Here is a 15,280-nt window from a genome sequence, read left to right as displayed (position 1 = left end):
TGCACCATCAGAAGACTGTTGATTTGGCTCATTTGCTCATCCAGGTTCAAACTAAAGCGATGCTTACAGTTGTCAGGGAGCTTGCTGAAAATCTTCGTCACCAGTAAGTCAGTTTTTTGATGACAGTTTTTACACACCCAGACAAACTGATGTTCGTAGGCTACCTCACAGAACACACTAAATTATTCTAAAACATGCTGCACGCGGTGAGCGTGTTAGTGTTGGTGGGTACGTTTACAATCTTTCGGCCCTTGTGAGTCTCGCTCTTTTTTTCTTGATCTGTGCACGGATGTCCTCTGAAGGCCCAGCCCAAGAGCGTCGGGCCCAGCGGACATGGGGATAAGCTCCGCTCTGCACCTATCTCCTCGGCCCCTAGAACCTCAGGGGTTAAAGGCGGCCACTGCCCACATCTGGGAGTCATTTCAAACATTCCACATGGCTTACCACATGTTTTACACAACCTAAAACCCAGAAAGCAGATTTTGGAAAGGAACAGTGACTTTTCAAAGGACGCACTTCAGATAATTCAGCCTTTTTTGTTTTGTTTTGTTTTTTAATCAAGGCAGTCTGTCCCTGTATGAGACTGTAAAAGAAATAGTGTATAGGAGTGTAGTGTGTGTGTGTGTGTGTGTGTGTGTGTGTGTGTGTGTGTGTGTGTGTGTGTGTGTGTGTGTGTGTGCGCGCGCGCGCACGCCTCTCTAAAGCAGAGTGCCTCTGCAAACATCACGGGTCCTGCTCTCTTTCCCCTAGGCAGGTCTTGTGACCCATGAAAACGTAAATGGCTTTCTCAAAAAACAAAACAGTACAAAACCAAACCAAACTCAAAAGGCGACACAGACTAAAGTGAGACCCAGAGCAATTAAGCAAAAGCAAAAAAAGACCAAGCTCACTAGCACAAGGAATCTAAAGCCCCAAGGTCTGAGGATCTCTGCCTTCCACATGTGCTTCGTTTTGAAAGAGTCGGGCAATAACACAGAAGCTTCAATAAGACTGACTAAGCCCAGGCTTTAGTGTTGCTACAGAGATGACTATAATCCTCACGGCCTTATCGGTTATCTAATGGGAAATTGTTAAAATACAGAAATCGCTTTAAGCGGTTACTTCTACCGCGGACGAGTTGGTGCTAAAGAGTATTTCGAGGGTGGAAATGCATACAGATATCAGCTGACACGAATAAAGAAACCAGTGGCGCACGGCGGTTTGAATAAGCACCCACGAAGACTAAGCGTGAACACTTTGGAGTAGTTTATACCAGCTGTTACCAGAGACGCTTCTCGGGAAGACGTTGTGGGTTCTGGGTAAAAGGTCTTGGCAGGCTGACAGCGTTTGTCCCGTTTGTAAAAGCGCAGCCATTATGTGCCGCGTCACTCGGTGACGAACTGCATCACTCAAGTGGCAAGTGGAGTCTCCAGAAATAGAAACGCGTTAACGACGCAAAGGGGAGCGAGTGATGGCGGTGGCCATGCCAGCGTCTCACAAGCCGAAGCAAAACAAGATGTCAGTGATGGTCTAAGCAAAACAAGATGTTAGTGACAGCCTTAAAAGTGTCCAAGCGCCGCGGCTGATAGCTCGTCCAAGCCGGAGTGCCGGAAGAGTTGCGCTTCGTGTAGACGCAAACAGCGCTTGTTTCTGACAGCATCCGCAACCCCCTGCTGCTTTCACACTTTCTTGAACACGGGCTGTTTGCGCAGCCAAGTTCAACCGAACATGTAGCGTTCAGTTTATGTAAATATGCCCCAGCAGGATGCCACATCGCTACCCAGTGTTAAGAGCACCTGTATTAAAGCACCGCGAACCAAACGTCCCTGAGCAGGCGCTTTTGATGTACGGTCAAATAACTCAGATATCCTATATCGTAAAATTTGACACGGGTCTCTCTGAATGTAACAGTACTCGGAGCATAAGGCAGCCATATGTCTGAGATCTACCAGTTACGCGTTACGCTCTCCGTAAGCTGTCTAGCGCACTGCCGCCGAGCGGGTGCACGACAGCAGCTTGCCCTGAAGTGACCCGACGAAGGGGAAGAATGGGCGGAGCCGGCGAACAGGGGCTGGGCGGGGCTTGGCAAACACGTGACCGCAATGGCCGCTCGTCTGTAGCGGGAAGAGACGGACTTGTCTGTGGCTCCGTGCAGACGCGGAATCTGCCCCGCGTTGCCGCATTATACGCGGACTTACCCGCAGCCCGCTGAATGAAAGCGTTGATGAGTTCTCGTCGCTTTGACAGGACAGCCCCTGCGAGCAGAGGAAAGCGAAAGCGCTTCTGGACCGGACTTCCACAAAAAGCAACACGGCGGTGGGAGGAGCCAACAGGTACGGGCGCGCGTTATTTCACGGCGGTGCTATCGGCACGCTGACAGGTGTGACAGGTAACCCGGTGTGCGGAGCGGTCGGGTTTGCTTGCACAAACACGTGGCAGGAACCCGTCGAGCAGCGAACGCTTCGCCGGTCAGCGTCGGAAACTTGCCTCCTCCAGCGCCGCGCCGGGCTTCGGTGTAAAGCGCCCTCCGCTTACCGCTTTTGTCACGAGACGCGTTTGGTGTCCGCGTGAGGGCATGCAGCGTGGCAGCGCGGCGCGAGGCGCTCCCGGAGGTGTGATGAAACGCGTGCGAGCTATCCCGCTGACAGGACGGTAGCTGGCAGCCAGCGTTTGCTTAATGCGGTGTGATGTGCGCTTGCTATCCGACCGCTCGAATAGCCTATATAATAATATAACAATAGTCTATACATTTGGTCTCATACACAAGGCAGCCTTCCTAAATGATCTTTAACTATGGTAAATAATGTCGCCTGAGCGAAAAACTCGTTTAACTAAGTGCACATCTGAAGCCCGTGTCACGTGAAATGCCGCTCAGTTTGTTCGCTTTGGACTAATTGATTAAATGTGACAGCACGTGAATGTTGTGATCCCGGCACACTAGATATTAGTGAAAAACATCTAGCATCCAGCGCGGCAAACCGATCGGTGCGCCCAGGGCCAGTTCTCTACGTGCCGTTACGCTCAGGGTTCTCCGTGCACTTTCTTTGCAAACCTTTACATTTCCTTTCATGCGGACTCACATTTAAAGCTACACATAAGGATCTTTTCAGCATATTGACACGAATACGTGCGTTACCACCCATTAAGGGCTTAGTTTGGTGTGTTTAAGATAAGCTGTGATAGTCCCAAGTGCAGGAGGATGGTGCACGCCAGGCCGTCTGCATCTCCTTTTCCAGCTAAAAGGGGAAGTTTCCACAGGCGAGATGTTGGTAGTTGAAAGCGGAATGAGCACATCATTGGATGATTGCTTCCCTAAAACCGTCGCCATTCTGCTGGCCTTGACTTTTTTTATTTTGCTGTGCATTGCAGAAACTGAGTCCCAGTGTAAGCTCTCTCTCTCGCTCTCTCTCTCTCTCTCTCTCTCTCTCTGATGTCCTTATAAACATGAGGACTGACTAAATAAGAGTGACGCCTGATGTTCTCGTCAGTGCAGGACAATGGGTGTATTTGAGTGATGCAGAGCACATGCACATGCTCAAACATACTCATCATTTATGTCAAACCTTTCCAGGAAACGCTGAACTGAAACTCGAGCAATCAATGTGAAATCTGCATTCCTTGCACCTGCCGTATAAGACGAGATGTGGAATGTGTATGAGTGTGTGTCTGTGCATTCATTTGCGTGAAATGAGCAGAAAATTATTTGAATGTTCATTCAGTATCTGAGCGATGTATTGATTAGCTGTGGTTTTGCTGTAGTCCATGTACAGGTACTCGTACGTGGTTGGTTTTCATCTCGAAACCATCTGTCATATTTAAATGTGCCACTGTTCTCTGCACTGAAAGACGTTTATTAAAGTTTATTTTATTATTTAGCACCTGAAATCATACTGCTTCAATCGAACATTCAAGGACACTCCCAGTCATGCAGTGAGGCATTCTGGGAAAGTGGCCCAAATTTTCTTAAACAAGGTTACCAGCAGAGCTTACTGAATTGAAAAATGTGAGCGACAGAGAGTAGATGGCCAGCACGCATAAGTTCAGAAGGCAAAGATAGTACACGCTGACCGAGATAATTGTAAGTACTTTGAATGGCAGTCCTGTGTTATTACATTATTTCAACAGTAAATACTAGCCAGAGCATTTTCTTTTTTTTTTTCTCTTTTTTTTTTTTTGTGGGATTTTTTTTTTTTTTTTTTTTTTACCTGTTGCTGGTGGTCTTTTAGCTTGATATCTTCCGTAAAGTGCTTCTCACTTCTGAGTGTCATACCGCTCAGTAGGTCTCTCTGTCCTTGTGTTGGGCCGGGTTTCTGAAGGATGTCAGGACGCCTGCCCCCCGACACACTGCTGGGGCACTGAACTGGTTGGGCTCCTAACAGAATCACTGGAAATCACACGGCACATGACAGACTGCGATAAATTCCTACGCCTTAACCCCTCCACCTGCACTCTCCACCGCCCCCTTCACTTCTGAACCTCTCTGTGCATTCGAAACATGCGCCTGCGTGTCCGTGTATGCTGGGATGCGTCCGCATGCCGAGGGTCAGGAGAGGCGGGGCTTGTTGCCTCTGTTACCGCCTAGCCTGCAACTAAAGAGCTCAGATTTCACAACAACGTTGGTCAGGCAAACAGAAGACACCTGTGACTTACTGGAGAGGGATTGAGATGGTAGTGGGTGGATTGGACATTGGGACCAACCTGGACTCACTGGTGGTCATGGTTCCAAAGGGGATGGCTTCAAAGCTGTTACTAATCATGTACGCTTCAGGTCATCCCCGCCATGGCTTCCACATCAAACCGTGGCGCAGCTTCAATTCCAGGCTGATCCAGCCACACTGTAGAAGGGAGTGGTTCAGGAAGTCATTCATCTCCGACGCTATTTTTAACTCATCACGGGCTAGCTCATCCACACCGACGCAGGACATTGTGTAGTGACATCACCCATACTTGAGTTCCTTGCACTATAACACTTTAATTTCATTGTTGTTTTTTTTCTACTAATCATACCATTTGCCTGCGTAACATGTAGTCTATAGTCTAGCCACTGTGGTGGTGGTGTATTTGGTATTTGGAGTGCCCTTTGTACTTGACATTTCTTGTATGCTGCTGTAACAAAAGAATTTCCCTCAGGGAGTTACCTGTCTGTCTATCTGCCTCTCTCTCTCTCTCTCTCTCTCTCTCTCTCTCTCTCTCCTGTCTAAATGGCTTTTCTTGGTTAAAACTTCAAGCCAAAGATCAGTGAGGAATCTAAGGGTGACCCCATATTAAAGGAGACACAGTAAACAAAGTTTGTGATCTGTCATCAAGCCTCAGTGTCTCTGCCAGCTGATAAAACCATGAAACTTGAAAAGGGTCACTTCAGGCAAAGTTCTCTCTTTTATGCAAACTGACTGGGTTTAACGTTCACTGTTGTAATTGTGATATCACGCATGGTTTCATCTTTCACTCCAAACATCAAGATATTGTGCTCTGTCCGGATTCGGCTCAAGTTCAAACATGCGTCGCCTCATCGTGACACCCTCCGCTGTGTTCATCGTCTCAGATCACTTCTGCAGTCACCGCAACGCTCTCCACTACTGCAAAGTGTCCACTCCACCTCCCATCGAGGTGGCCAATGAGGGCAGTGGTCATCGGCACACAAAGCAATACCCGTAAAGTGCCCTTTTCTTCACAGTGGAAAAATAACGGCAGAATGCACCATACAAAATCTGAATTGGGGTGTTTTGTATTGTAAATCAGGTGTCCTTGGTGGTTATACTGTATACTTTGCATGTGCGGATCTTACTCACTGATGCTGTCAGTGTAGAGTGAGGCGAGACCTTCATCTCATGCGGAAGAAGCTAATCTGTCCTCTCCGGTCTTGTTGTTCGCGTGGGCAGTGGAGTGAATGTGCAAGCGTGTTCTAGGGCTCACGCCCGTCCCTGGGGGACCTTGCCGCACAAGACGGAGCTGGGAAATGAGCCAAGCATGCCCCCCCCCCCCCCCCCCCCCCCGCGCTCCCACCAAGCTGCAAACATCTCACTGCGCTCTCAGGTTGGCTTCGTGTCGGTAATCTCACCGAGCCGCACGGCTGGCTCCCTCGGTTCTGATCTGATCCGAAAAGTGAGTGGCACACTGGTGCCCGGCACTGGGACCATCCCTGCCTACTCAGCAGAATGGACTGTAGCTCCCGGAGACATCACCTCACTTCGCTGCTGTGTTGGAAACACGAGTTTGTGTTCGCATGCACCGTGTCCTGACAAAGTGGCCCAAACCCGAGGTTGCATCTGCACTGTAGTCCACAAAATGGGATTCTCTACAGTTCACACTCCAACCTGCTGGGTCAGGTGTGTGTTATGGGCATTTGAGCATATTTACTAAATGGCTGATTTGCATGCTGGGAAATGGAGATGAAAAAAGCTGCATGTATCTGGATGAAGGCTGACATGAACTTAGACGTGTGTGTGTGTGTGTGTGTGTGTGTGTGTGTGTGTGTGTGTGTGTGTGTGTGTGTGTGTGAGAGAGAGTGAGAGATGGAAGCGGGTTTTCCATCCACCAAGTTTTTACAAATTTTGAAAATGAGCAAAAAAAAAAAAGGAAAAAGCCAAGAATAAAAAAAAAAAAAAAAGAAAACAAAGCATATATTGTAAAAAGATTTTTAGGTTAGGATGAACTGGAAAAGTCTGAATATTGCTAACACCAGAATGTGATGAAAGGTGTGTTTTTTTTTGTTTTTTGTTTTTTTTGTTAATAAACAGTGACATGCCACAAGACAGAGTTAAATATCTCCATTTTGCCTGTTTCATCGTCTTCACATAAGTTTTACGGAAACACTTAATTCACTTTTTTTCTCTGCAGAAATATTATAAACGCACGTAACATTTGTGAAACGTTTGGATGAAACCGAGAGAGGGAGGGAGAATGAACATGTATGTTTTGAATTAAATGTCTCATTCAAACCCCACACTGTTAAAATGGGCCTGAGACCTGACGTACTGTGTCCAAGGCTTATACTCCGTTAAAGGCGCCTACCACGGGCTGATTGAAATTCCGTTCACCGTGCCCATTTCTTTTTGGCATCTCGTGGTTCGCTGGCAGCCGTGAGCAGCCCGTCCCCGTAGAGCTCAGCTCCAGCTGTCTCCTGTTTGGACGGCCTTATTTATGCAGTGTCCATCACTTTAACTCGCATGTAACAAAGCCAAAAAAAGACATGTATGGTGGCCCTGAAATAAAGGCCTGGATCCGTTAAAGACATTTAAAGGAGCACCAGGGGATTCTTTTTTCACTTCTGCTGTGATTTCCTTGAGCAAGTTTTTATTGTCCAGGAGGATTTGTTCAGTACATGTATTTAAGGCTGTTCCTGCTCAGATGCTGTTTGCGTTTAGACAGTGCTTAATTTGGATCCCCTGCACCTCTTCTTAGAACTTCTCGAAACTTCTTAGAAGTCTAAATGTTGTTTCTCTTCTCAAGAGCTGTGTCATAACAGTAGATCAGGGTGCAGATGTGGAGATGGTGAAGAGTATGTCGGACCCTTAAGCCATAGTCTCTACAGAACTGTCATTATTGTGTTGCACAGACATATCTTGATAAAGATGCTTCCAATACACCAAATCTCAATTAGGCCCTTGATTTCAAACGCCTTTCACTGCTTCAGAATCATTTGTAAATAATTAGTAAAGCTGCTTGGCGCTTGGTCACCGCACATGACTCACGTGAGTGCGTGAAGGCTAACTAGAAAATGAAGGCCAAGGAACTAGGTTTGGGTATCGGGGCCTAAATGTCAGAGATGGCAACTCGGACTCGAGTCACGCGTATGTTTACAGGACTCATGATTCAACTCGAGTAATTTAAATGTGGGTGAAAAACAAGAATCTACCTGATCATTTGAATTAAACCTTTCTATCTGATTTTAAATTCAGTATGGGCACTCAACGAGCCTTTAATCACCACCTTCAGGTACAAATTCTTTGAGTCAGATGGACATAATCAAAGTACTACATGCAGCATCAAAATAAGGAAGAATCTGACAAACAACATTTATATTTCTAAGACATCTCGAAACATCTCATCCTTGCATTTGAAAATTCATGTTAGCAAACTCCTAAAAATTGAGACTATAATCTATAATGAGATTAAACGAACATCGAGACTTCAGTCGGACTCGGACATCTCTGCTAAAATGTAACCTAGCCTTGGTCTCCTTCAGGGAAGCCAGGGAGGACCAAGCATCGTCTGGCAGCTGTGCGGAGTGATGTGTCCCGACTGGCCCGAGCTGGGTCAGGTGTGACGTGTCCTCTCTGGCGGAGCTGGGTCAGGTGTGACATATCCCGTCCAGCAGAGCTGGGTCAGGTGTGAAGAATCCCGTACGGCGGAGCCACATGGGGTGCCCGAGGTTCAAATTGCTTTTGCAGGCAATCTCCCTTCTCACCTTCTCAAATGGACAAGTGCACTGCGGTGGCCTCATCACTGGGCTCTGAAGACCGACGCCATCGGGCAGATCTCAAACGCCAGATGGTCCTGGTGTAACAGGGCAAGAGACCTCAGTAGGGGCGCGCACTCCTCCCTGCCTTCTCTGCTACGGATCCCGGGCATGTCCGTCCATCTGTCCGTCCACATCTTGTCTCTGGTTACTGTCTGATTGGGTAGCTGAGATGGAAAGGGCCCCCTGGCCCAATCCCGTCCAGGGTCGTAGCATGTGCTCTGGGGAGAATGGCTTCATGCAGTGGTTAGCGACTGGGGTGTTGTTACTCATCAGGAAAAGGTTGCATGTAAGTGACTCATGGGATGAAAGTGCTTTGGGTTGTGGAAAAGTGATTTGAGATAGAAAACAGAACTGTTCAGATGAGTGTTCATTTTCAGGTCTTCTTCCAAAAAAAAACTATAGGAAATATAGTCTGCAGTCAGCAACTTGAAATAACTTTTGCAAAATTAGTCTGATTATTTTTGCAGTATCCCTGTATCATTATTTAGATCATGATTTTCCATAGTTCCAACCACGTTTTACCAGCCTGTCCATTCTTAGCTCCCTGTCTGCTGGAGTGAGGAAGTGCGTGGGAAGGTGGTGGCGTGTCCAGACGTACGCGCCGCTGTGGCAGGAGACGCAGGATATCCCGTGGGGCAGGGGCTTGGACAGGAAGCGTCGCCACGCCATTGGCACCGGTACAGGAAGTGGCTCTTAGGAACGCCTGGGGTCTTGGCACCCGTTTTGGAGGTGTAAAATGCACCACTGGCTTCTGGATGAAAGGGAGTTCCGCTTTGGGGACAGTCGATCGGCTGTGTCTGCGTGCAGGCGCAGTCCGGTGTGTGCGTTTGGGTGTGGGTTTGGGATTAGCTCCGCATTAATGTGTATTTCTGGTTGTCAGTAAGCACATGGGCACACGTTTGTGGGAGTCTGTGGTTCGCCTGAACATCGGATCACTGGTAAACACAATGTCCTCCTTCATTTCTTTCACATCAGAGTTCATTATTCTCTCTATTGTTGAAGGTGTGTATTTTGGTCTGCAAAACCCATTGTGTGCGTGTGCGTGCATGTTTGTGCACGTTAACCCCCCCCCCCCCACCCTTTTTTAATCTTTTATTTTTACATTTAAATATGGGACAACCCCACTCTAATTCACTCTAGGTTCCTATTCAAATAACTTTTAATAAAATCTATAACAAGTAGCAACAGAACTTTTGTGCGTGTGTATGTGCATGTATGTGCTTTGGGATTTCTCCTCTCCCATGATGTTCCAGCCTCTTTGAGGTACGTCACTAGCCACTTCCTGATGTCAACATTACTGAAAGAAGTTTATTCTCACCCTCCGATCCTCACTTCTTCCCCCACTTGTCTCATACAACAAGTTGATGGTCTCACACACACACTGCACACGTGCAGATGTTCAGAGAGTACCACTTCCACATAATTCAGTGGAGTGTTTCCCACTTTCAGAGTCAAGGGTGAAATTTGGCTGCTTACCTTGGCACACAGTACTTCATAAAATAAGTCATCTGAAAAGTTGGTGGTCTGTGTGTGTGTGTGTGTGTGTACACAATACAGACATGCTTGTGTATTGGGGGAGTGTGCGTGCATGCATGCGTGTGAACGTTGCTTGTGTATGTTTGTAGATGTGCGAGTGTGCATGTGCATGCATGTGTCTTTGCTCATCTGAGAGCAGAAATTTATTTATTTATTATTATTTTTTTTACAGAACTTGGTTAGTGTTTTTGTATGATGAGTCATCCAGTCGCTGGGGTTTGGGGAACCATCTAGTCTCTAGAGTTAGGGTAATCATGCATCCACAGCTGTGTGTGTGTGTGTGTGTGTGTGTGTGTGTGTGTGTGTGTGTGTGTGTGTGTGTGTGTGTGTGTGTGGTCTGGATGGTTTTGCAAGTCTTGGACTAGTAAAAATACATTTTTGGGTCTAGCAGTGTGACTCCAGTGTGTCAGATTACGACGGAATTCTGCTGGAAAGATCACGTTGGTCTGCTGCACTCGTTCTGGCAAGATTGCGTGTGTGTGTGTGAATGGGGGTGTGGCGTTTGTGTGTGTGTGTGTGTGAGTACAGCATGTATATGATTTCTACATCTGATTGAGTAAACGTGATGAGGTAAGATCACAGAGATCATGTTCTCCAGAGCTTTGTGGTAAAACTGCGTTCTGGAGCAGTAAAACATCAGCTTCCTCACTGCTCCACTCTCCCACGCTCTGATTGGCCACGTGTGTTGTCACAAGCAGGACATCCTCCTTGTCCTTGACTGATATGTGAACATTACAGTACTGCTTCAGCCCACTGGTTAAGCCCATTAATGACCCAGATAGCAGAACTGGTTTGCATCTGCCAGAGACCTGTATTCCCTGCAGAACACTCCTATTGGCTGCTGGAGACTCATGTTCTTTGCTGGAGACTCCTATTGGCTGCCCGAGGACATGGGCTCGGCCGGTCGTATTATCTTTTAACAGGTTTGGTTTCGCCCCCTGACCAGTCAAGTGGTGACCGTTTAGAAACGAACATGATACGTTTGTGAGCCGGAGTGGAGCTGCCTGAGGCAGATGGCTCCGCCCACATTTGATTCATGCGGCGTGTCGGGATGGTGCTGTTCGCTGAGGGAAGTTTAAAGTGTGTGTGTGTGTGTGTGTGTGTGTGTGGTATAGCCGTTTATCCGGGCACCGGGTCATTGCCTTTCAGGACTCACGGGGTTTTTTTTGTTTAGTTTTGTTTAGTTTTTTGTAGAGTTCAGAGGTTGAGGTAGAGTGCTGCAGTGGTGTGGCTGGGTGTGTGTCAGTTTGTTCACCAGTGCTTGCAGAGGTGAAATCTGGGCTTTCTTTTTAGCTCCTAGAGATGTTGGGCTAAGGTACCTTAATGAAGGGTTCTTTAAACCCTCCTGTGAGCACCAGCCAATCCACCGCCTGGATCATGGGATCACCTGACAGGCTGACCAATACCTGAGCTTCTCTGGATAAGAAAAAGCTGAAGACATTTGTTAAAAGCAAAAAGGAGAGAGGAAAACAACAAAAAAGGCGGAGCAGTTGTTCCCATAAACAGGAATGCTTTTAGCCACTTCCTTTAGTTGTGTGTTCCTCATCTATCCCAGGTATAATAATGTCAGTTAACAGAATTCCTGTCCTTTCTATACCAGAAATGTTGTGTGTCCAAAAATGCTCCGTTGCTGCGGGGTTACTGTATGTTTTATGTTTATTTATCCATTATTCGTGCAGAGAAGAACCACCGTAAAGTCTCGGCACTGATGAAAAAGGCTTTCATAAACAGGGACAGTTATATAAACACCAGAAGTTATAAATATATCCAGTATCAGATCTCGACTGGGTTTAAAAGAACCAGATGCTGTAGATTCATCTGAGCATTTGGCTGGAAGTCACTTCTGCTTTTGATCAGAGCTTGGATCTTAAAAATATTCTGCGGTGTTCCCCTCTTCCTAATGTGTGTTCCACCGCAGCTACGCCTGAGACAAAGAAAATGAACTAAACTTTTGAAGGCAAGTGTGACAGCACAATTTAGACAAGTGTTTGTTGCTGATTAGCATATTTATGTAGCATTCTTCTGGTTTGGGCACCTGACTCCTGTTTCCCATGCTGCAGTGTGAGCGCTTTCGCGTCAGTGTGCCATATCTGCGCTCTCGCATCAGCAAGGTTGTGTCTCGCATCCCACAACCAAACTACTTTTCCCTGCGTACCGCAGCAAAATGGCCTTATGACGTCTGTGTTCAGTCGGCACCCGTGAGCAGGCCTGCAGTGGAAGGCCACTCTGAGCCCTTCAGCTGACCTACGGACCCTGCTAAGGGAGCCTGCAGCTGACAAACATTTATATTATACACATGTGCACTAACTAGCATATAAGTGCACACACACTCACACGTACACACAGAACTAGCTTTAGCCAATAGACTTGTGTAAATGATCAGCAGTAATTAATTATCACCTGGTTCATTAATTAACAGCTGTAATTGATTATCACCTGGTCCAGTCGTTTCTGGACACCACGGAAATGAGGCATTCATGAGGGAATATAGCCAATCAACAGGCTTTATATCTTAAAAGCTATAAATGCACAGTGATGATTGGCTGTGTTGTCTTGTAACTCCATATGCAAGGCGACACACGCGCGCACAAACACACACACACACACACACACACGGGACAGAGAGAGATCTAGTGTGTCTCCGAGGCAAGTCTCCAGAGGTTGGAGCATTGATCAGAGTAGAGTACAGCTGGGCAGCTGGTCGATAGCAGCCTATTAAAGAGCTGTACCTTCACTCACTGAAATGGCAGCATACCGGGCCTGTGTGTGTGCGCGTGCGTGTGAGCGAGCGAATGCCTGCGTCCTGGACTATTTTAGAAAATTGCTCTTTGATTGTTCCTGCATTCATGTCTTTTGTGCAGTAAACAAATGTCCGGATGTTGCATTTTACATGACGTTATATGTGTTGTACATCTTTCATTTTACTGTTCACTGTAAATGAACGGGGATGTAAATTCTGTTAATATCAGATCTCACTATGGTTTCTTTTAAACTGTTGAATTGAAAGAACCTTATTTTACAAGATTTATTGAGTCTCGTGGCCCGAGTCCCGCCCCACGGTCCTTCCCACCCAGTTCCCAGGGTTTAAGATTTGGGTTTAAGACCAGACCCAAGTGCACCTTCCTGTCCCAGACCAAATGTGGAGAAGCATCAGATTGGTATGTTTATTGGTTACGATAAACGATATTGCTGACAAAATGCATCCCGCGTTTTTGATCGGAGGGTGGCGGGTGGAGATTTGGGCGGTGTAGGCCGATCACGGCGCTCTCTGCATCTCGTTGCGACCGTCTCTCCTCAGTTATCGGCTTGTTTGTGTGTCTGTCCCTGTCCTGCTCTATTTTGGCAAACTGGCCTCAGAAGAAGCAGTCACTTCTTGAGTTGAGTGGGTTAACCTAAAACTGTCCTGGAGTATCACTTCAAATAGAAGTTAAAGTACTCTACAAAAATAAATAGCAAAATCAAAACATCTAAAACTTGTGTTTTAAAAAAATATTAGGTAAACAAAAACTATTCAAGTAGAGTTTTACCTAAATGCAATTTATTAGTACAAGTACTCTGTCCTGTTATAGTCTTTTTTGGATTATTTTGGTCTAAAATAAATCTTGATAAATATAGTTTGGTGGTGAAAGGTCTAGCCAACAGCATGAAGTCCAGGTGCTCTTACCACAGAAAAAGCTCAAATTACACACACAAATTAAAACAGAAGCAAAATCATTGCCTTGTCACTTGCGATGAGTCAAAGTCTTGTGATGAGTAAAAGTATTACTACTTGATAGTAACAAACCCATCATATCTGTACACGTTATGATGTACACGTATCCAAATGTAACCGGCACTTTCGGCTCCCTGTTCGTGTTTTGTGACCAGTAAAGTACCGTGAAGTAATTTGGGGATTTTAAGTCGTGTAGCCACCTGCGTGGTGTCATTCGTTGTACACTTGGCACCATAGATGAGGGATTTGACCTGTTATGACACGTCCTGACTGTGTTCGTACTGCAGACGGTTCTGTCTGTCTGACTGTCTCCTCATACTGCTGTCTGTCTGACTGTCTCCTCATACTGCTGTCTGTCTGACTGTCTATTCATATTCAGAATTCTTTTTTTTAACTTTCTTTGTTTTCTTTATATTGGTATTTTAAATGTACTCTCCCCATTGTGGTATTGGTCTTTTTAGTTATTATTTATTGATGTATTATTGTTAATAATAAATAATAATAATAATAATAATAATAATAATAATAATAATAATAATAATAATAATAATAATTATTATTATTATTATTTTGGTAACATTTACCTTAATGCAAATTGTTAGTATAACAGACGTCATGTTAGGCAACATATTGTATCGTATCTTGATGCCTGTATCAAGTTACTGGCAGTACCTAGCCCTAGTTCTGACTCAGACTATGACGGCTTTTTTACTCGCCAGTTGGAGATGGACAGTCAGACTTTTCTGACTGTCTCACTGACTGTCTCACTGACTGCCTGACCAACCATGTAATCTCCTGTTCTGACAGCAGTCTGACTGACCATCTGTTCTGATTGAGTGACTGCCTGTTCTGACAGCAGTCAGTTCTGTCTAACTGACTGTCTGTTCTGACTGTCTGAGTTAACATCTGTTCTGACACTGTCTGGTTTGACTATGTTTTCACTGTAGTTGTTTGTTTGTTTGTTTGTTTGTTTGTTTGTTTGTTTGTTTCCTGTTTCACTGTCCATCTCCTCCTGAATGCAGTTTTTTCATGACTGTCCCACTGACTGACCAACTGACCATCTGTTCAGAGTGCACTCTACTACAGCTTGGTGGACCGACACAGAACACACCTGTCTTTCGCCCCCTCCATATCCATCTCTCAGAGTGGAAGAAAGTAACTGTGTGCAGTTCAACTCTCCATCGCTCCCCTGTGTGTGCGCGATTGTCCATTTGCATCACAAATGGGGGTGCTGGATGTGTGACTACCTGTTTGCATGGTAATATGCTCCGTGTTGGTGTGTGTGTGTCGGTGTGTGTGCGCGAGTATGTGTTGCAGAGCGATGGCTCTCCCGTGTCTTCAGGAGATTAGCTATTTGTCTGAATTATGTGGGAGCTTGTTGGTAACGCAGCTGTCCATCTGTGTGGACTGGTGTCTGACTGCTTCTCCTGATAGCTGGTGTTATGTCTTGCTGTGAGGCCAGCCATCTGCATGAGCACTGAGTCACTTTAGACCGGTGTTGACACGTTGGAATACGCATAACTTATACTGACATACAGACACACAGATTTCACTTAAAGCTACGCCGTGTCTCTCTTGAGTACCTTTTTGCC

At 46.1% G+C, this 15,280-nt stretch overlaps 1 protein-coding gene across 1 annotated transcript in view; it reads left to right on the top strand.

The window, feature by feature from the left end:
• The first annotated feature begins 2,071 nt into the window (after nucleotides 1–2,071).
• The window catches only part of rarab (retinoic acid receptor, alpha b), a 69,270-nt gene continuing 56,061 nt past the window's right edge, over nucleotides 2,072–15,280 (top strand). The window contains exon 1 of the mRNA XM_027017848.2: nucleotides 2,072–2,312. Within this exon, the coding sequence (XP_026873649.1) occupies nucleotides 2,192–2,312 (121 nt within the window). The 5' untranslated portion in view covers nucleotides 2,072–2,191. The remainder of the gene's footprint in view (nucleotides 2,313–15,280) is intronic.

The sequence above is a fragment of the Electrophorus electricus genome, chromosome 1 (assembly GCF_013358815.1).
Source record: "Electrophorus electricus isolate fEleEle1 chromosome 1, fEleEle1.pri, whole genome shotgun sequence".
NCBI lineage: Eukaryota > Metazoa > Chordata > Actinopteri > Gymnotiformes > Gymnotidae > Electrophorus > Electrophorus electricus.
Note: the sequence above shows the minus strand (reverse complement) of the source record. Positions and strands in the feature narration are given on the sequence as shown.